This window comes from Mustelus asterias, chromosome 20 (genome assembly GCF_964213995.1).
Source record: "Mustelus asterias chromosome 20, sMusAst1.hap1.1, whole genome shotgun sequence".
NCBI lineage: Eukaryota > Metazoa > Chordata > Chondrichthyes > Carcharhiniformes > Triakidae > Mustelus > Mustelus asterias.
In genome coordinates this window covers 41,990,014-42,011,396 of record NC_135820.1, presented here as the reverse complement: position 1 = coordinate 42,011,396, position 21,383 = coordinate 41,990,014, and the positions used below count along the sequence as shown (strand labels likewise).

The 21,383-nt window shown below is 40.5% G+C and overlaps 1 protein-coding gene across 4 annotated transcripts in view; it reads right to left on the bottom strand.

Moving 5' to 3' along the window:
- Positions 1 to 2,750: 2,750 nt before the first annotated feature.
- The window catches only part of sall4 (spalt-like transcription factor 4), a 40,786-nt gene continuing 22,153 nt past the window's right edge, over positions 2,751 to 21,383 (bottom strand). For 3 of the 4 annotated variants that reach the window (XM_078236442.1, XM_078236443.1, XM_078236444.1), the window contains exons 2-4: positions 12,138 to 14,759; positions 5,787 to 6,100; positions 2,751 to 3,995 (exon numbers count right to left, since the gene is read on the bottom strand). In XM_078236442.1, the coding sequence (XP_078092568.1) occupies positions 3,549 to 3,995; positions 5,787 to 6,100; positions 12,138 to 14,759 (3,383 nt within the window). In that variant the 3' untranslated portion in view covers positions 2,751 to 3,548. Of the gene's footprint in view, positions 3,996 to 5,786; positions 6,101 to 12,137; positions 14,760 to 19,223; positions 19,340 to 21,383 lie in introns of those variants that run through there. The other variant, XM_078236445.1, reaches the window with a different exon arrangement.

Sequence of the window (21,383 nt, the reverse complement as noted above, 5' to 3'; positions counted from 1 at the left end):
GATGCATGGAAAGTCTGACCAACTTGCTTGGGTATTGTACCATATTTTGACTAGTAGTGTTAAGTATTCATCTTTGATGTTCAATAAACTTTGTTAGGTTGCACTCTAAATTAACATTTTAACCAATAAATTTTTACTCTGTGGTTTAGTATATAGTCCAAATTCTAACAAACGAATGGGTCATTAAGACTGTTTAACTACATAACTGATACACAGATGAGGTAGATAGTCAACAGCTTTTCCCAAAGGTAGGGGAGTCTAAAACTAGAGGACATAGTTTTAAGGTGAGAGGGGAGAAATACAAAAAGGTCCAGAGGGGCAATTTTTTTCACACAGAGGGTGATGAGTGTCTGGAAAGAGCTGCCAGGAGTAGTAGTAGAAGCGGGTACAATTTTGTCTTTTAAAAAGCATTTAGACAGTTACATGGGTAAGATGGGTACAGAGGGATATAGGCCAAATGCGGGCAACTGGGAACTAGCTTAGTGGTTAAAAACTGGGTGGCATGGATAAGTTGGGCCGAAGAGCCTGTTTCCATGCTGTAAACCTCAATGACTCTATAACTGAGCAATGCATGCCAGTCATATCACATACTCAATCCATGACCTGTAACGGTTAGGAAATTTCAGCCAAGGCAGAACCTAAATAATTAAGCTTCATTCTTCATTGCCTAAAATTGTCTGGAAAAACGGCAATATTGGAAACCATATTTTAAACAGTAATAAAATGTCTGTTGGATAAACAGTCTTACGAACAATAAGTAGTCAGATCACACTGATCATTCAGAAAAGTAGTATTTAACAATTAATTGTTGCTCATAGCATGAACAATCATAAAGGGCCGGTGAATACTCTCTATGACAAGCAGTAGTCCATTTAAGCGCATCAATCTCCCCCTTTGCAGCGATCTGTACTGTTGACTGAATGAACACTTACCTGTAAAAAGGGCATTCAGTGAGGCATTGTAACCAAGCCAGATTCCATCCTCACTTTATGGTTATACATACATACATATATATCAGTTAGTGTTTCAAAAATGCAAACCTTTGCTAATTTTGTCACTTCCTTTGCCCAAGGACACTGAAGCAGACTAGCGCCCGCACAATTACTTCTGGTGAGATCAGATAATGCAAAGGATAAAAGCTACAACTTTCATCTTTTGACATGAGGTCATCATAATGAAGATGAGCATCAAATGGCTGGTTTGAATGTTCTCATGCTGAGATTTGTAATTTTGTGTATGAATAACAAGGATCACCAAGTGACTGTGACAATGCTATCCTGCATTTATTCCCATATGCCAGAAAGAAAATCAAGTTTACATTCAGTAGATGTACTAGAGAGCCACTAAAACATTCATGAAAAGACAGCATATTCAAGGCATCAGCAACATGTAACAAAAGATCCATTTTTCATGTAAACCATATGGATTCTGCAGATTCAGTTAACCATGTCAGTCCACTTACATGTGAAAGCACCATGAAAATCATTGTGGTAAACTGAAATCATAAAAGCCAAAGTGAAGCAGTCATTTCAGAACTTTTAAAGAAAACACTGCATTGAAATGGTAGCTTACTCTTCCATGCTGGCATTGAAATCTTACTCCAGCTACCAGAACCCAAAGTATTCCATCTGGAAAGCAAGAAGCGGTGTCCATTTTTCCAGCACTCCAGTTGTACATTCAGTGTTAAACTATAGCACGCAGAAATGTCCCTTTTTTTTAAATAGATAAAGAAAACTGTTCATGTAATGCTCTCAAATCCCTGTCGACAAAGGCTTGGTCCATTTACTGATGTAACCATTGTCCAACTGCACAAGGTATCTACTTCAAGCCAGTTCATTTTACAAAAATGGTCAGATTCTACAAAAGTAACCAGTATGACCAAAACAAAACAAAAAACAAAAACTAAAATTAGAAAGTGAGGTAGTTAACAAAATTTCTTCAAGTTCGGGGCCCACTCTTCCCCACTTCCCTCGTATGCTACACGTGGGTCTCCTTTGGCTAAAGCATAAATGGTGTGCCATCCACAAATCAAACAAAAAAAACTTGGTTAAAACCAACCAAGGTAGGCAATGTTTTAAATCGATCAAGAACGAACTCTTGTTTTAATCAGTATTAAGCATACGCATGTTAATGCATCTTAGTATAATGCTGCAACCCTTTGGTTTCTCTAGTTGACTTTAAAAAGAGTCACATAATAAAGTCCCATAAATATAATTTTTGCAAGATGAATAGTTACTGATTTCTCCCAAATCTCAATTGCGAAAGTTGTCAAAACACCTGGATACATGTAGGAGTTGTATCTCTTCAGTTCACCCCCACCCCTCCAAACCAAAAATATATTGGGACCAAATCTATTTTAAGTCAGTGTATTATTTTACAAATGATAGTAATCCTATTTATTTGTTTTAACCAAATCCTCAAAGCATTTGCACAGAAAGATTAATTTTGTTATAAATACCTTTTCTCCATCTCTAGCTATTTCTCCCATCTTCTCCTAAAAGCAGCAGTAACTGGAGCCGGATTACAATTCTTTTGATGCCTACTGGCTTCTGTACTTTTCCCCAATAGCCACTGTACATGATAGTGCTAGCTACTTGTATGGAATATTTTATAGCTGATGCCAGTCCTGCCCTCGCCCAATCTCTAACCATACTCTTTCCAGCAGATATTAGTGCACTGTGATTGGGATTCATTATTTTTTTATCTGACTCTTCAGCCCAGAAGCAATGAGGTTCAGTGTCATCCTGCAACTAGTACTTTGTTTGAATCGGTTTCCTCCACCTCCCCTAGTTATTTGGTTCCAGTCCACAATTGGCAGAACACGTCCCAGCCTATAGGAATTTGCAAATGTTTCATTGGCTTTAATGATCTTTGAAGGAAGTTAATCCCCAGTAAAATTAAACTTTAATTCATCAAATGTGGAGTTCTATAAATTCATCTTAATTCTGGGATTTTATTTAAAACAAGAGTTCATTCAAGATTTTTTGTTTAAAAGAAACAGTTGTCATTAGAATTCTAAACAGATGGCACCAATTGACATTCTAGAACAGTTACCCGCATAAATGGTTTTAATGTATAAACAGTAAATACAATTACACACATTCTCAAAAAACAATTCTCTATAGTAGTTTATGGAAATGATTCATTTCAATTTCTACTCTTATTTCAAAACTAGCACTAATTACAGGATTTATTTCAATCTTTGGATTCATAAGGACCTTGTAGTAAAAATTCATGAGAAAGAGGCTGTACACATCAAATATTGTAAACTCAAGTCAATATTGTAAACGCTTCACTTTGCAAGACCCGCTTTATTATTTTATTCTTTTTTAGATAAATCCCAGAGTTTTATACAATAAATTTGCAAAGCAATGATTGTACTCATAACATAAATTCAGGAGGTACCCAGCAGTTGTTAGAGACAGCTACAGTAAAAAAAAATCTATTTTACATTTTTGGGGATTATATGAAAATAGTAGCCCATATTGAGGTCTGTGGTTGTTTTTCATAAAACCTAAGACTAAAAAGTACTCTACTCTGCACGTGTGCTACAGAATGTCATTTTTCTTTAAATTAACAGCTATTTTGCTTTCTTCCACAAAATGGGGGATGTGAGGCATAGCAACATTTTCAGAACTAGGTTTTTCCTCATCAGTGACTGCTGGACTAGTGCCAGATTGGGATACATCCACTTTGGAAACTGGAGTGCTAGTGCTCACAACAGAACCACTTGCCACACTAACTGCGATCGGAGGAATACCACCATTCTGAATTACAGAGATCTCATTGGTTTTCAAAGCCAAGCCATTGGCAAGCACGGTGGTATATTGGTTCCAGATGGTTGGTTCAATATTCATTGCAGGAGCCATTAGATCCTTTGGGAACATCTCAGAGATCTTCTTTGGGTCATTGCCAATCAATATCATAGGACTATCGAGTGAAAGACGTCTCCCGCGTCTGGCTGAATTATTCCACATGTGAGTTCCAACATGGACCTGCAATACAAAAAAGAAAGTGAACAGGTTGTGCAAAAAACTGAATCTCAGCATCAAGCATTCCCTGGTAAGGATTACTGGAGTTAATGCAGCTTAAGAGTTCCTCTGGACTGCAAGAGTATTTTCTCTCCTCACTCTCAAATAAACACGAACAGAGGAGCAATTTATATATTGATCTATTTGCATATTAATTATATCGATTACTGTTTTATAATCAACACTATTCACTACTCCCTCAACCCATTGCAAAAACTCACATCAACAAGCTTTTTGACTATGGGACTGGGTGAGGAAGAGGAGGGGTGAGCATAACCAAGGATGAGAATGGAGGACTGTCTGATTTTTTTAAAACAAGGAATCAGGTGCACAAGCAGCAAAGTCACTGCAGCCTGAGGCAGCTGGAAAATTATAGCACTTTTTAAATAAGCATTGCAATGCATATAGGCCACATGAGATGAGTGGAATTATTAGATTTCAATTGGGTAGAAAAATTAGTTTTCACTTTGTTAACCTTCTATTATAGGCAAGAACATGGATCAATGCATTTGTTACAAATCACCAAAGTAACCTCAGTATTTCAGCATTCAATGCAGTTAGTATGAATTTCATCCTGTATTACATGCACTAACAGCAGAACATGACCTTGTTGGATTTATATACATGTGAAACAAGGCAAGGACTAGAAAGAGGGAGATGGAAAAAGACATGAGTCAGAAAAACATTAGCAAGGGAGGATAATCAAAGTCAGAATTTCACTGAAAGCTGGAAATTTCTCATCCCTGCTATAACTCGCTCAACGTCCGGTAGGTTTTTAAGCACTGATGGTCAACAAGAAGCATAAAGCATTACTCACACTTGCCAAGCACAGGAGCACTGAATCATATTTCAGTGCCTCTACTAAAACTACTTTGGAGATCAGTTAATTCAGCACAGACCAGAGATCAAACCTGTGACTTTTTACATCCAAACTTCAAGTATCATATTAGGCAGTGCATTTACCCACTGAAATATTAGTGCGTAATCTGCCCACATTTTAAAATGAAAGCATTGTTTCAGCAAGATGCAAGCGAACCTCACGAATCAACTGCTGTTGCAAATAATGGCCTGGATTTTGCAATAGTGCCAACAGCTCAGAAAAATCAGACAGCAATTTGTACTTAAAATCAGAAATCCAGAAGTTGCTGTCAGAGATATCCTGCTCCTCCACAGGCTGCACTGTAGCAGCCCTTGCAAAAGGCTCAGCTCTGAAAATCACCAATAGAATGAACTTGGGTACTTGTCCCCTAGTTCCACAGGAAAAAATAAGTTAGGATTGGTACTTTTTTTTTAAGATGGCATGCAAGTGATAATTACTACCAAACAACCTTTCTAGCACTGGAAAGCGTACTTTTACAACTGTGGATCCTCATTACTCAGGCAGTTAATTAACATAGGAATGCTGTCGCACATTTCTCTTTAATCCCACCTCTCTTTTATTGTTTTCTGTACATGATCTAAATCGGTTTTACACTTTTGTGTGCTTCAGTGAGGATTCTTCAATCTGATTTGTTGAAAAGCCTGGTTATTTCTTGTACTGCTCACAGACACCATAGATCCCCTGTAGAGGGCAACACATTGAAATCAGGCGCTGGATTAATGAAAAACTACCTCGAGAAACCGGGGTATACTTTGTGGGCAGCTGTGATTGAGGTGAGCAGCGATCGTCGCTCCTTCTCCACTGACCACAAAATCCGGGTCATTACTTTGAGCTTAATATGTACTGTAGCATTTTTCTCAATCTGAACAAGTTACCTTGAGATTTCCTTTCGTTGTAAAAGCTCTTCCACAGATGGTGCATGCAAATGGCTTTTCACCAGTGTGCGTGCGTTCGTGAATCTGCAGAGCACTTGCTGAGGAGAAGCTCTTTCCACAAGTAGGGCAGTTGTGTTGTTTAGGTGTACGACGGGGTGGAGGTGCCAAAATAGGTGGCATGATTGGAGCCACAGCTGATGGGGCAAGAAACTGTGCAGTGGTTCCTGCTGGTCGTTCTCCATGGTCGCTTACTTCCACTTTGATCAGACAAGGAGGAGCCCTGATAAAGGAACCTGCAGGAACTTGAACAGCACCTAAAAACATACAATGGTTTTTCACTGTTTAGTCTAACAGGGTTGTAAATTATACATGGTGGATCCCTTACTAGAATTAATTCTCAATTGCCATACCAGATTTTACAATCTCAGCTCCAAATACTAATTCTTTAGCAGCAGCTAGATGAAACGGAGAAAAGCAGCCAGTTGAAACACACAAATCCACTCATTCATTCCTTGGACTCTTGCACCTAACCTGGCAGCTGTTTACTGAATTCAACTGGAAAAAGTCAGCATAGATCACTTGCACAATCACCTGCAACATTATTGAACACCCTGGGTACGTTGCTCAACATAGAGGAAAAACCCCACTGAACAAAACAAAAACCTGTCAACTTGAGGAAAATTCAAGAATGCTTTAATGAAATGGCCCTTGAACAATGAAATATACATTACTTGATCATTGTCTATCTCACCTGTACGATCAGAAGCAAGCCTTTTTTTCTAAACCCCCTTCTGTTTGACAATATGATAGAGGGCAAAGACTAAAGTGTGCACAGGCATCTCCCTTTACCAGCGCGATTCTGCAAAATTCAGCACCGTATTAACAGTTTGCACTGATCTGAGGGATAACAGTTGGCATCTACAAAGGACAAACACTTCTCTTAAGGAACTCAAATTTATCCAAATTGACCGTCACCTATCTGCCACCTCTTATCAGCATGGAAGAATTGCTTATTTAAATCATCCAGTACCCACATCAGAATCAAGTACTTACAGGTCAAACTTATGATAGCCTAGTCCTTCTAAAACATACAAGCAACAGCACAAAATTTCCATTTCTTTCAAAGAGCTATTTATTTGGCAATGTAAGGACAATACAACACATACTGTCGCTTAATATCTGGATCACAAACTTCTTATTGTCTGAGATTATAACGGAAAAATAGAGAAGAATGCTAAGTGATAAGAACTGGGAAGCAGGGGTGTGGAGGATTGGTCAATGTCATTATTTTGGGATTTATAACCAAAAGTGAACACCGGTTTTAATTTCATTTAGTTTAAATCTCAGTTTGTTATACTATTAAGTTACATTTACCTTCCAAAAGGATTAACTCTCAAAGATCACAGGCTATTTAGATGTTATTGAAATCATTTCTAGTGATGACACACAAGTCAGCACAGTTCTGACGTGAAGTCAAGAACACAATATTAGTTTTGAGACGATGGCTGTCCTGGATACTTTTGTACCCAGGAAGTGGCTCAACTGGACAATACAACTGCTGCAAAATTCCACTCCAAAAATTGAACTGGTGCCCTTCAAGATGAACTAGCAGTCCATCGGTACATCATAGAATCCCTACAGTGCAAAAGCATGCCATTCGGCCCATTGAGCCGACACTGACAACAATCCCACCCAGCACATATTTACCCCTGACATTAAGGGTCAATTTAGCACGGCCAATGCACATCTTTGGACTGAGAGGGGAAACCTGAGCACCTGGAGGAAACCCACGCAGACATGGGGAGAACATGCAAACTCCACACAAAGGCCAGAATTGAACCTAGGTCCCTGGTGCTGTGAGGCAGCAGTGCCAACTGTGCCACTATGTTGTGTAGTCAGCGAGAGGCACTGAAAGACCTCACTATTCAGATGGTGAAGGAGATAAAAGATACTCCAAGGCTAAGCTATGAATCATGTAGCTCATCATAAAACAAGTTCAAGGTTAACTAATTTGTAAGTGAGTGCCCCTAATAGTGGATTATACAAGGTGGGAGAAAATAGATGCATCTCATTCATACCCATGTTCTGTTTATTCATGCACTGTGTGAAATAAGCCAGTTTATCAACTAGCTTTATCTCATTAGAGTGCCTTTCATGCTTCTGAACACATGACATGTGTAAAATCATATTATACATACAATAAAGGGACTTGTTGATCCTCAGGTTGTACCATTTTGTACACAGTAATGCATGCATGCTCAAGATCTTAGAGGAAAACGTTTGCTTGAGGAATAACTGGTGATGTTGGAACCAATATCTAAACATAGATCAATTAAACTTGCAACAGGTAAGGAAAGCGCAAGAAGCAAATGGTCAGCAAAGTGATGAGATCAGAATAGGCTGGGAAGCAAATAGCAAAATTGTAGATGGGGTAGAGATGGTGAATCACTTGTTAATGGGGGAAGCTTTGACTTTGCATGGGTCACAAGGAAGGGCAAGAAAAAGGCAGAATAACAAAACATGTTTGGGTTTTCATCTGTGAGGAGCAACCAAATCAGTAGTTCGGGATCCGGAGGCCTATACTGAAAAGTTGGATATCTGTAGTGCAGTTATTACTATTTATGGCAGCGCAATAGAATGATGTACAATTCAGGTTTCAGCATCAGATACAAATCAGTCTGCATTGTTGTTCAGGCAGTATTTATTTGCTGCCCAGCAGCATCACTCTCCATGGGAAAGCAAATAGAATGTACTTTTCTTATGGGCCACATTTAATTTAGTTCAAAAAGCTATTAAAAATATATATACAGAGACAAAGAGCATAGCCACAATCATTTCAAATTAGTTCAGGGAATCAGCCTGCAGCTCAGCAATTGCAATCTCAACAAATGTAGAAGTGCTCTTCATTGTGAGAGAATTTTTGATCATGGGTTAATTATGAGATCAGCAATACCTCACCCCACTAATCTACATCATGAATGATGTAATCAGCTGGGTGCATGCAAATCACCTGAAGAAGCTGCACAAAAACAAGAAACAAAATCCATTGGGATTTTATGGGACCACACTGCCAGGGAAAGAGAAAGATCAAGTCTGTGGGCCATGAATTCTACAAATTGTCTGACTGAGAGTTTGTGAGAGGAAATAATGGATAAAGGAAATGCAGTTAGATACAGTTATTGATAATCCAGAGGTTTGGGGATACAATCCAGGCCACCTTGCAGTGCAGTTATGCTGCCAAAGGCAACACCTTTTAGCTAGGACATTAAACCAAGGACCCATCTGCCCTCTCAGGTAGTCATAAAGATTCAATGACAGCAACGGAGCTCTACCAGTTTCTAGGCCATTGTTTATTCCTCAACCTAGTGATCTGGTTATTTGTTTCATTGCTGATTACGAAACCCTGATGTGCGCAAACTGACCCCGCCTTTTTCTATATTACAACAATGATTACAACACTTCCAAGGTAGGTACTACATAAGCCACTGTGCCACCGTGGATGGCATGGTGGCTAACACTGCTGCTACACAGAGCCAAGAGACCCAGGTTCAATTCCGGCCTCGGGTAACTGCTTCTCCCTGTGTCTGTCTGTGTGGTTTCTTCCGGGAGCTCTGGTTTTCTCCCACAATTTGAAGTTGTTCAGGTTAGGTGGATTGCCCTTGCTAAACTGCCTCCTACTGTCCCAAAATGTGTACGTTAGGTGGATTAGCCATGGTAAGTGCAAGGGGGTGGGTTTAAGATGCTGAGTTGGTGCAGACTTGATGGGCCGAATGGCCTCCTTCTGCACTGGAGGGATTCTATGATAAGTATAAGTTATTTCAAGGGGATTTGACAGCATGTTTAATACAGGGAAATCAATTGGGGATTAACAAGTGCTTTTTGAATTGGTGTTATCCAGGAAGGAGGTTTGCAAATGACTTTGGGAGGATACAAACACACACAAAATATAAAAGCAGCCAAGTGACTTTGGACTTAAAATAAGTTGTGTTAAAAGTGGGAGGACAAGTTGTAGAGGAAAAATAAAATCTTAAATTTTTTTAAAACAGGTGCATGGAGGAATACAGATGCTAAGTAATAGAAAGCAAAAAAGACCCGCATTTATATCAACGCCTTTTACAAGTTCAGGAAGTTCAAAAGCACTTGCAGCCAAAAAAGCATTTCTGAAATATAGTCACTATTGCAATTTGTATCGACCATTATTCGGCTGTAATTCAAATATTACTTCCACTTTTGGGCACCTTACTTTTAAGCATGAGGTTGAGGCCATGGAAAGAACGCTGAAAAGCTTCATGATACCAAGAGTTAGGAGCATTAGTTACAGAAAAAGAATAGATTAAAAAGGCACTTTTTGTTTTTAAAAAATAAGACCTTAAAAAAAGAATTAAAATAGTAAATGGCTTCCCCTGGTCACAAAGTCAGAAACCATATGACATACAATATTGTTATAAGGAAGATATTTTATATATAGAGGTTTAGGATATGGAACACCCTGACAAAACAGTGGTGAAAATATAATCCATAAAACACAAGTAAATTTTTGAAAAGAAATACAGCTAAAAGGACATAGGGAAAGAGAATGGAAGACTAATGGGATGTACACTTATTGAACCACTAGTGTGTATCAGAGACACTAGAGCTGCAGCCATGAACATCAGTCAACCTTTAACTGCAAGGGACAAGAGATGTGTCTCAGCCAACTGAGGTCATCAAGCATATGCCCTTCCAGCTGGAGCTGCTGGACAGACATCAGGGGCATGGGCCAAATTTCACCCAACCAGTTGAAAGTGAAATCAGTTGCGGAATCCCTAGCTTACCAGCTGTCTGGTTGATATGAACTAATTCAAGACACATGAGCAATCAAGCCTCTGGTCTTAAGGATTGTCAAATCTACCACTGGGAGAAGATGGGGAACGGAGGAAATTTAGAGATTTTGTTCTCTCGCTCAACTATAAACCCAAAATATACTCTGGTCCTGATACTATTGCTCAGGCTAGCAAAAAGATATAGAATCCCTACAGTGCAAGAGGAGGCTATTCGACCCATCGAGTCTGCACCGACCACAATTCTACCCAGGACCTATTCCAGTAACCCCACATATTTACCCTGCACATCCCCCTGACACAAAAGGGTCAATTTAGCATGGCCAATCAACCTAACCTGCACATCTTTGGAATGTGGGAGGAAACCGGAAAAAACCCACACAGACACAGGGAGAATGCGCAAACTCCACACAGAGTTACCAGAGGCTGGAATTGAACCCGGGTCCTGTAAGGCAGCAGTGCTAACCACTGTGTCACCGTGCCACCCCAGGTATCCAAGTTAAAAGGCAGTCAATAATTGAGAGAACCAACTGAAAGTTAAAAGAATATGATGCAATTTAGGGCTTGGTATTTTCAAATATGGGGTTCTAGCTCCATTAACCTCTGATGGATTTGAATCAAGATTCGCTGCTAGCTGTAAGCCACATTAAAAACATGCACACCCAGCTCTTAAGATGATATTTCACAAATTTGTGCCCATTACCTTCACTTTTTAAGGCTGCTAAGGTCATGAATTAAAACAGTGAACAAGAAGCAGTTCTTTCTGATGGCGGAATTGCAAATAAAGCAGTTACAGGCTAAAACTACAATTGAAAGATGCTGTTCATTACAGACCACAAAGTATGTGGGCCAGACAAAAGGGGAGTTGCATTTTATAAAATTCTCAGGTTCAATCTCTGATCTCATGAGTTCACTGATCTCAGCCTACCCAGTGATGGAGGAACTACAGTTGGCTCCAAAGCCCTCAAGACACTGGAGATAGGGTGGACATAAATAAAAGGAATCAGGCATCATCATCATGATCCAGAGAAGCCTGCAAGTTCATCTTCAGAGTGAGTGCTGGAATAGCTGTGGACACTCAAAGCTTACACATGAATGTTGTCCATTACCTCCCCAACTCTGTGCTCACTTTGAGAGGAAGGGAGACAATGGTCACTCTCTCCCCTGTACTAAAATAAAATCCGAAGATGAAAGATCTGTTACTTGCTGTTTTACACCACAGGCAAAGGTCATGCTTCACATATCTGAACTTAATCTCAACATAGGAAACTCATATGTACTTTACATCTGCTCAGATCCTTTTACTCTTTAATTCATTAAAAATCAAGTGCCTCAAAATTATTTTTGTTTAAAACATCAAATAAAAGGCTCCAAGTAACTATTATGAGGATCTTTCTGTTGAGCTCTGTTATCTCAAGTTAGTCTATTTAGCTGCATTTATGAAATTGCAACATGAGACTCGAACAATTGACTAGAGCTGCTGCCTAAGTTATTCACAAGATTTAAATTGTAGTAATATTTTCATACTTACTGCAGTCCCCATTAGTAAATGGTACACTAGGCACTTCTTCCTTAATTTTGCGATGAAGATTGGCAGATGTTAAATCTAACGCACCATCATTTGGCAGTTCAGATGTCTCAACAGGCTCAATTTTTGTTCCCGAATTTTCACATGAAGCAGGAAGCCCTGGTGACTTTGACAGATGACTACCATTATAGCTGTTAGCAGGAGACGAAGCTTGGAACAATACAGATTCTGAAGCACCTGGACTCCGATTATTCGGGCATTCTTGATCCCCAACTGCTGAAGAAGAATCATTAGCCATACCTTCACTTTCTGGTGAGCCATTCTCACTAGATTTCAAACTGCTCTGTCGTTGCAAGTTCACGCTAGAATTGATCATTTTCATCTGACTCTCCAAAGCAGCTATATTTGAGAACACTAGCAAAGGAGAGTTGGCTGGCAAGTCACTGTAAGGCAAAACTGGTTTTGAATATTCAACTGTAGGTGCCTTTGTACCTTTGTCCCCTTCCAACTCAGATTCATCCATATTTTCATCGGTAAAACTGCTGTCTAGTTCAGCACTTTCATCAGCCAAAGTTGGCTCTGGATCGGAACCATCATAGTAGCCCTCAGGCAAAGGTGTGTTAGGGATCTGTCCTCCCATGTGCATTCTAATATGCTGCTGAAGAACAACAGCATTGGTGAATCTCTTGTGGCAGATAGGGCACGAATGCTGCACTCGCAAAGGTGGTTTTGCCCTATGTACCCCATAGTGAGTCTTGAGGTTGCCTTTTGTGGAAAAAGCCCTGCCACAAACTTTACATTTGAATGGTCTTTCACCAGTGTGAGTACGGTAATGCATTTTTAGTGAACTCTGGCAACTCAGTATACGATGGCACACAGCACATTCATTTGGGTCAGTGGATGTTTTGTCTATATTTTCCACCAGTTGTTGAAGTTTGGACGTCTCAGATGCTTGGCTATTATCTAGTGTGTTTCCAAAAGCTAGCTTGGGTTTTGGGGTTTCAGACATTATGGAAGTAGCCAAAGGCGGTGCACTGCCATTTTCATTTGTAGATTTAATTTCTAGGTTAGATTCGTAGTTGCTGATATTTGATGACATAGAAGCAGTTTCACTTACTGCTGGAGATCGTCTTTGCAGAAAATCGCTCACAGGAACCTTATCTGATGTATCCTCAAAACTAGTTGACAGCTTCACGCCAACTGAATTGGACAATGTTTGTAAGACAGGCTTGGTGTCCACCCAGTTTGCCGAATTGTCAACAGGTATTGACATGCCATACGGAATTCCGCTGCTAGTTGGAACATTGTCCAGATGTTCGGGAACAGGATATGGATTCATTCGGATATGGGGATACTTCTCCTTATGACGCTGGAAATGGACCTTCAGATTGCCTTTGGTTGTAAAGCGATTGCCGCAGATGTTGCACTTGTAAGGCCTTTCACCAGTGTGGGAACGGATGTGAATCTGCAGAGCGCTGTCATTTCCAAATACTTTGCCACAGAACTTGCACTTATGTTTGAAAAAGGACTCTTCTGAACTGGACTTTGTTTCAAACACTGCAACATTTGGTGGCTTGCCCTTCTGATTTCGTGCGGCCGAGGCTGCAGATAGTCCCATCAGCGGGCTGTGGATAGTTGCCGAATTTGGAGACTGAGGTAGCAAGGGGTTTGGAAATCTTGCAGCTGAGCTTGTAAGGTTTCCATGTTTGAGCCTAGATGGGTTTTCAGAGCAAGTAATGGAATCAGGCTTGGAGGTCAATGAAGCTAGAGCGCTAGCAGTTTGGAGAGACCCTGATTCAGAGTGGTGTAAACCCTTGTTAAAATGAGTTGTAGCAACAGAAGAATGAGGTAGCTGTACTGGCTTAAAACCATCTATAGTAAAGGTTTGGCTACCAACTTTCTGCCCAATTAAAGCAGCAGCAGCAGAAAGCTGTTGTGACAGGTGAGCCCCCAATGTTTTAAGGGGGTCTGCAGCTGCAACGATGGAGGGATGCAGAGAATGGGGTGCCATCATTGCCACTTGGATGCGGATTTGCTCTGTTAACTGAATCTGCTGAAGTTGCTGCTGCTGCAAACAGACCAATTGCTCAAGCAATATAGGAATGACATTGACATTTCCAGTTGGATTTGAATTGCTGACGGGCACATTGTCTGGAACGTGCTGAGTCACTGCCACTTTAGTGTTCTGAATAGTCTCCAATGTGACATTAGTGTTTGGTATTTTGGATTGGGGGACATAGCTCACGTCAGAGGCTGGATGTAAACTTGAGGCAGCATTTGAGGCACATGATTTTTGAGATTCTACAATATCAACATTCATCTCAGCAGCGTCACTTTCTTCGTGTACTTTTTCTTCAGGGCTATCATTGCTTTTAGATTGATCTGTCAGTTGGCCATTTGCAAAGTTATCTGGACAAGATTCTGGGCTGTCTTTGGGAGGCATTTCCCTCTCACCTTCATTCATAATCAAAACTGGTGGGTTTTTAGTGCAATTTTTTCTGTGCTCAAGGAACTTGGAGAGATCAAAGAATTCGGCACAACATTTCTTACAGATGTTGGTTTCCTCGGTCCTGCATTTCTTTGCGTTTACTTCCCCATCTCCATCATCTTGACATTCCTGCGAACCTGTGAAAAATATTAGAGAAACACAGTAACTACTTGGTGCAAAAGAATACTAAACGTAGAGGCCCCTTGCAGTTTCTTAGCTCAACCTAAACTGATTCTACATCATGATCTTCTGACTGAATACCCTCACTTGCTCATCTATTGAATACCCTCTCTTGCTAATGTACTGATCCCATCCTTTTATGAACAGTGTACAAAATGGCAGTGAACAGAAATGAGCTAATTGCCATTACAGAGACATAGCTGCAGGGTGACCCACGGTTGGGAACTGAAAGTTCCAAGGTATTTGACATTTAGGAAGGATAGGCAAAAAAGAAAAGAATGTGCTGTTGCAGTTAATAAAAGATGGAATTGGTATATTAGTACGAGGAGATCTCAGATCAGAAGATCAAGATGTAGAATCAGTTTGGGTGGAGCTAAGAAATAGCACCATTGGATGGAGTTCTTTATAGGCCACCAACTAGTAGTGGTAATGTGGAGCAGGGCATACATCAGGAAATTTGAGGTGCATGTATTAAGGGTAACATAACAATCATGAGACACTTCAATCTACATGTAGACTGGGTAACCTAATTAGCATTAATGCTGAAGAGAACAAACTCCTGGAATGTATACGTGGCGGTTTTCTAGAACAGTATGTTGAGGAACCAACTAGAGAACGGGTTATTATAGATCTAGTATTGTGCCACGAGAAAGGGTTAATTATAAATCTTGTGTGAGTTTTTAAAGAGGAGTGGCTATAATATCATTGAACTGCTTCACTTTCAAATGCAATCTGAAACTAGGGTTCAAATGTAAACAAAAGAGACTGTGGCAGATGCAGCAATCCAGCCAAATGTCCATTGACTTTGACACTGGCAAATCTCAGGTGGAACCACTGTGCCTGTTTTCAAGGAGTAAGATACAAAAGATGTTCCTGAAATATTGAGCAAAGGGACCAGTGAGATTGAAAACCAGAAAGAAATTACTTATCAGTAATAAAGTGGTACTGAAGAAATTAATGGGACTGAAAGTTGATTAATCTCCTGGACCTGATGATCTACATCCCAGAGTGCTGGAAACAATGGCTGAACAAGATAATTGATGCATTGGTGGTCATCTTTCAACAGATTTTGGAATGATGCTGTGAATTGAGAGGGAGCAACTGTAACCCCACTATTTTAGAATGGAGGGAGAGAGAAAACAGGGAACCACAGACCTGTTAGCCTGGGGTGGCACAGTGGTTAACATGCTGCCCCACAGAATCAGGGACCCAGGTTCAATTCCGGCCTTCGGTGACTGTGTGGAATCTGCAAGTTCTCCCTACGTCTGCGTGGGTTTCCTCCGGGTGCTCTGGTTTTCTCCCACAGTCCAAAGATGTGCAAGTTAGGAGGATTGGCCATGCTAAATTGTCACATAGTGTCAGGGGATAAGCAGGATACATAAGTGGGGTTACAGGGATAGGGCCTGGCTGGGATTGTTGTCGGTACAGACTCAGTGGGCCGAATGGCCTCCTTCTGCACTGCAGGGATTCTATGATATCAGTGGAAGTAAAATATTAAAATTTATTCTAAAAGGATATAATAACTGTGCACTTAGAAAATGGTAAATTGAGTCAACAAGGATTTGTGGAGAAAAAAAATCATTTTTGAAAATCCTGTTGGGAGTTTGGGGATGTTACCAGCAGAATAACTCGGAGAACCAGTGTAAGTAGTCATTTGAATCTTCAGAAGGCTTTCGATAAAGTCCCACACAAGAGTTAGTAAAGTCAGAACACATGGATGGGGATAATATACTGGGGCAAGAGGCTTCAATGGGATTTGGCAGGCAAACTGAGTGGGGAAGAATATTGCAAATGGCATCCAACGTGAAAAATGTCAAGTTATCCACTTTGGTCGGAAAAACAGAAATGCAGAGTACTTTTTTTAAAATTTGGAAGTGGTGCTGTTGAAAGGTACTTGGGTATTCCTGTTTGTAAGTCGCGGAAAGCTGACATGCAGGTACAACAAGAAGCTAAGGAGGAAAATGGTATGATAGCCTTTATGGCAAGGGGATTGGAGTACAGGAGTAAGGAAGCCTTACTGCATTGTGTAGTGCCATGGTGAGAACAGATATGGGAGGAGTGTGTGCAGTTTTGGTCTCCTCATCCAAGGAAGGATATACTGCCACAGAAAGAGTGCAATGAAGGTTCACCAGGCTGATTCCAAGATGGTAGGATTACCCTAGGAAGGAGAGATTGAGGAAACTGGACTTCAACTACAAAATTCTCACAGGCTTGTCAGGGCAGATGCAGGAAGGATGTTTCCTCTGGTTGGTAGATCCAGGGAAAAAATGTCTCAGGACAAAGGATAGGCCCTTTGGGACGGAGATGAGGAGGAACTCCTTCAATCAGAAGGTGGGGCAGTACGGTGGCACAGTGGTTAGCGTTGTTGCCTCACAGCGCCAGGGTCCGATTCCCAGCTTGGTTCACTGTCTGTGTGGAGTTCGCATGTTCTCCCCGTGTCTGCGAGGGTTTCCTCCGGGTGTTCCGGTTTCCTCCCACATTCTGAAAGACGTGCTGGTTAGGTGCGTTGACCAAAACAGGTGCCGGACTGTGCCAACTAGAATTTCATAGTAACTTCATTGCTGTATTAATGTAAGCCTTACCTAATAAATAAACTTAACTTTGGCGAATTTTTGGAATTCTCCACCCCAGAGGGCTGTGGAGGCTCAGATCAAGTACATTCAAAGCAGAGGCCGATAGATATCTAGATACTAGATATCTATCGGCCAGTGATAGGAGGATAATGCAGGAAGATGGTGTTGAGGTAGATCAGCCATGATCTGGTTGAACGGCTGAGCAAGCTCGTGGTCTACTCCTGCCCCTATATTCCCAACACCCTTCATGCTTCTACATGATTGCAGGCAGGATCCACAATGGGAAGGATTTCCTCAATTTTTTACCCCTGCATTGAAATAGTTAACTCAAAATTACTTTGTCACAAAAATAGGGTACATGGCAATCTTCCTATGATTTACCTTATTCCAGTCCTTAAAAATGGAACTAAGAAGGCAGAGAATATTAATAGAAAATTCAGATTTCTTTTACTAAAATTGTTGGAAATTACAAAAAGAGCCACAAGAAAATTGGCAACTATAGCACAAGCACAAAGGGCAAACTATCCATTAAGAAAACATTTCATATTAGTCATTTTTTTCATTCTAGGAAGAGACAGATTCGTTATTTGTATTTTACACCCTGGTTTTAGTCCACTGATCAAGTGCCATATTCAGACCACAAGAAAAGGCATGGCAAATTGAGTCAACTCTTCTCCCTGCAACAACAGTTCTCCAATCAGGCAGAATTTCTGTTCATTTATTATCATACTCATCTCCAGTACCACCTCTGGAGACATGAATGTCTCTATTCAGGACCACATTATTTTATTGTTAAATAGCCAGGAAGGGAAAACACGCTGATTTTTAATTTTAAAAAGACAAAATAACTGCAAAACAGTTTCGCTTTTCTATTTTACTTCCAGTCAAATTAAAGGTCAATAAGTACAGACAAGCTACAAAACTATTAAAATTCATTGAAAAAGTAATCAAATTTTGTCACTGTTAATGGATTAATTTCAATCTCCAAACATTGCAGAGGCAGGAACTTGCCCTTAAACGCAGTGTCTTTTTTTCCAGGAATTCAGCTCCCATTGCTGTAAACAAAGAATCAAATCTCCATTTTATAAATCCTTTGTAGCACCAAACAAGATGTGCAAGTGCTCTCTCAGCAAGCATGGTTACTCAAAAATGGATACTAGTACGTCCGATTGAAGAGTTCAGCTTCACATATACAAATAGCTATTTAAAGTGCCTTAGATATGGATGCAAAAGCTTCAAAAGGCAAATCCAAACTTAGAATTTAAAACTTAATAGGGAAACGTTGCACCATATAAATATCCAAAGTGAGATATGACAATAGGCAGGATCAAGTGCTATGGGAGTGGCACAGTGGTTAGCAGTGCTGCCTCACAGCGCCAGGGACCTGGGTTCGATTCCTGGCTTGGGTCATTGTCTGCGCAGACTCTGCACGTTCTCCCCACATCTGCGTGGGTTTCCTCCGTGTGCTCCAGTTTCCTCCCACGGTCCAAAAGATGTGCTGATTAGGTGAAACGGCCATGCTAAATTCTCCCTCAGTGTTCCGAGCAGGCGCCAGAGATTGGCGACTAGGGGATTTTCACAGTAACTTTATTGCAGTGTTAATGTAAGCCTACTTCCAGTCTACTAGACAGGCTGGAAAATAGGGCAGAGAAATGGCAGATGGAATTCAATCCGGACAAATGTGGGGTGATGCATTTTGGTAGGTCCAATTCAGGTGGGAGCTATAAAATAAATGGCAAAACCATCAGGAGCATAGACACACAGAGAGATCTGGACGTGCAGGTCCACAGGTCCTTAAGTAGCAGCACAGGTGGAAAAGGTGGTGAAGAAAGCATATGGCTTGCTTACCTTCGTCGGATGGGGCATCAAGTATAAAAGTTAGCAAATCATGTTACAGTTATATAAAACGTTGGTTAGGCCACATTTGGAATATGGTGTCCAATTCTGGTCACCGCACTACCAGAAGGGTATGGAGGCCTTGGAGAGAGTACAGAAAAAGTTTACCAGAGTGTTGCCTGGTACAGAGGGTATTAGCTATGAGGAGAGATTGAATAAACTGGGATTGTTCTCCCTGGAAAGACGGAGACTGAGGGACAACATGATAGAAGTTTATAAAATTATGAGGGGTATAGATAGGGTGAACAGTTGGAAGCTTTTTCCCCAGGGCAGACTTGACAATTACAAGGGGGCACAAGTTCAAAGAAAGGGAGGGGAGGGGAGGAGGTTCAGTGGAGATGGGGAAGTTTTTTTTAATAGAGTGGCGGGTGCCTGGAATGCACTGAGGTGGTTGAGGCAGACACGTTAGCGACATTTAAGACTTATCTGGATAGAAATTTGAACAGATGGGGAATAAAGGGATACGGGCAGTTGGTTTAGATCGGACAATGTGCAGACTTGGAGAGCCAAAGGGCCTGTTCCTGTGCTGTACTATTCTTTGTACTTGTGACCAATAAATAAACTTAAATTAATTCTTTCCACTTTTCTTCAGAACGACTCAAGTAAATTAGGCAGTGAGAATATACGAGAGAAGAAACAGAATGACCTGTAATGCAATGAAGGGGAAAATGGGAGGAGGCTAAACTGCACAAGTGGTAGAGTTGAGAAACAAATATTTTCTAACAGGGGTCATTATTGGTGACTCAACTGTAATACCACTGTCAACTGGCTGAAATCAACTAACTTTACGTAGATGCTATCCTTTGCTCCTGCATGTTCTGCTCACTGCTATGTCATTCAATTCACCCAAAGCATCAGGAGTGCATTAACGGAAGTATAATCCCAATTAGAAAGGAGCCCTGATCCTGCCACCAGACAAAAGGGCCAACAGTGCGCAAGCTTTCACAAGTCTCCAAAACCAAACTGTCCCAATGGCATATTGTCGGGTGCAGTGCATCACATATCAGCAGCAAATTGAAGTTAGCAGGTTCAGTTTGGAGTGTTTCAAAGTGGTTACAAATTCCTAAATATTTTAAGTAATGGAATGCTTTTCAAGGCAAGTTTTACAAGGGATGACTGTTTCTGTTTACAACCGTTAACCACTTGCTTGGAATTTCATTCGAAAGGAAGATTACATGGCTTAAATGGAAGAAACTAAAAATTAAAACGACGAACAGCTCAGCTTAATTGCTGCCAGTTAAGTCTGTTAGGAAATGCCTGAAGGTACTGTCAGTAACACTAAATAAATGCCCAGATGGTGAATGGTTAAAGTTCTTTATTCTCTCTCAATGAAAAAATGCCCATAAGACCTGTTAAATTTTCTCCTATCCTCAACTTTCTTTTCTCCAGGTACCACCTGAAGAGCAATCCTTCCATTTAACTAACACTTTCAAAAGTAGAATCTTGCGTTAGTAAGGATGACCAGCCTATTGAGATAACACACAAGAGCCTCACCTTCCAATGAGAAACATAACATACAAGTTGCACTGAAGATAGCTCCACAATCATAAAGCATTCTCAGTCATAGCTCACACACGATTAAAAGAATTGCATTTGGATAACCCATGAGACAGTACTCAACATCCATGTAAGCTTACATCCTTACATGGGAGTAAAATGAAAAGAGAGAAATAGATAAGTTCATAACAGACTAATGAATACGTGGGGCTGGGGTGTAGAACTGAGAAACAAAAAGGCATCAAATATTTCAAAAATATACCTGTGTAAAAAAGGTGAGAAGTTTTAAACAGTTTTCACTGCATTCTGCAGGAACCTTAGAGTGTCCAAATTAAATTCTCTACAGCAAGGTTTGTCTGGCTAATTTACTGCAGAGGGAGCAGTAAACACATTGGACTGGTTACACTTGAAATAGCACGTTAGCTACTAAAATCTTTCAGACAGAAATTAACTCATGAAAAATTCATGTTTTTTTTGCTCCCATGGATGGGGAGACAGTTGTGGTTCAATGTTGAGGTTAACATTCCATTCAACAGTTTCAAATGACACAATCTGAATGCTTAAGATGCCACAGGAATGGATCTCTCCTTGCAGATGTTCAGGGTATGGGCAATG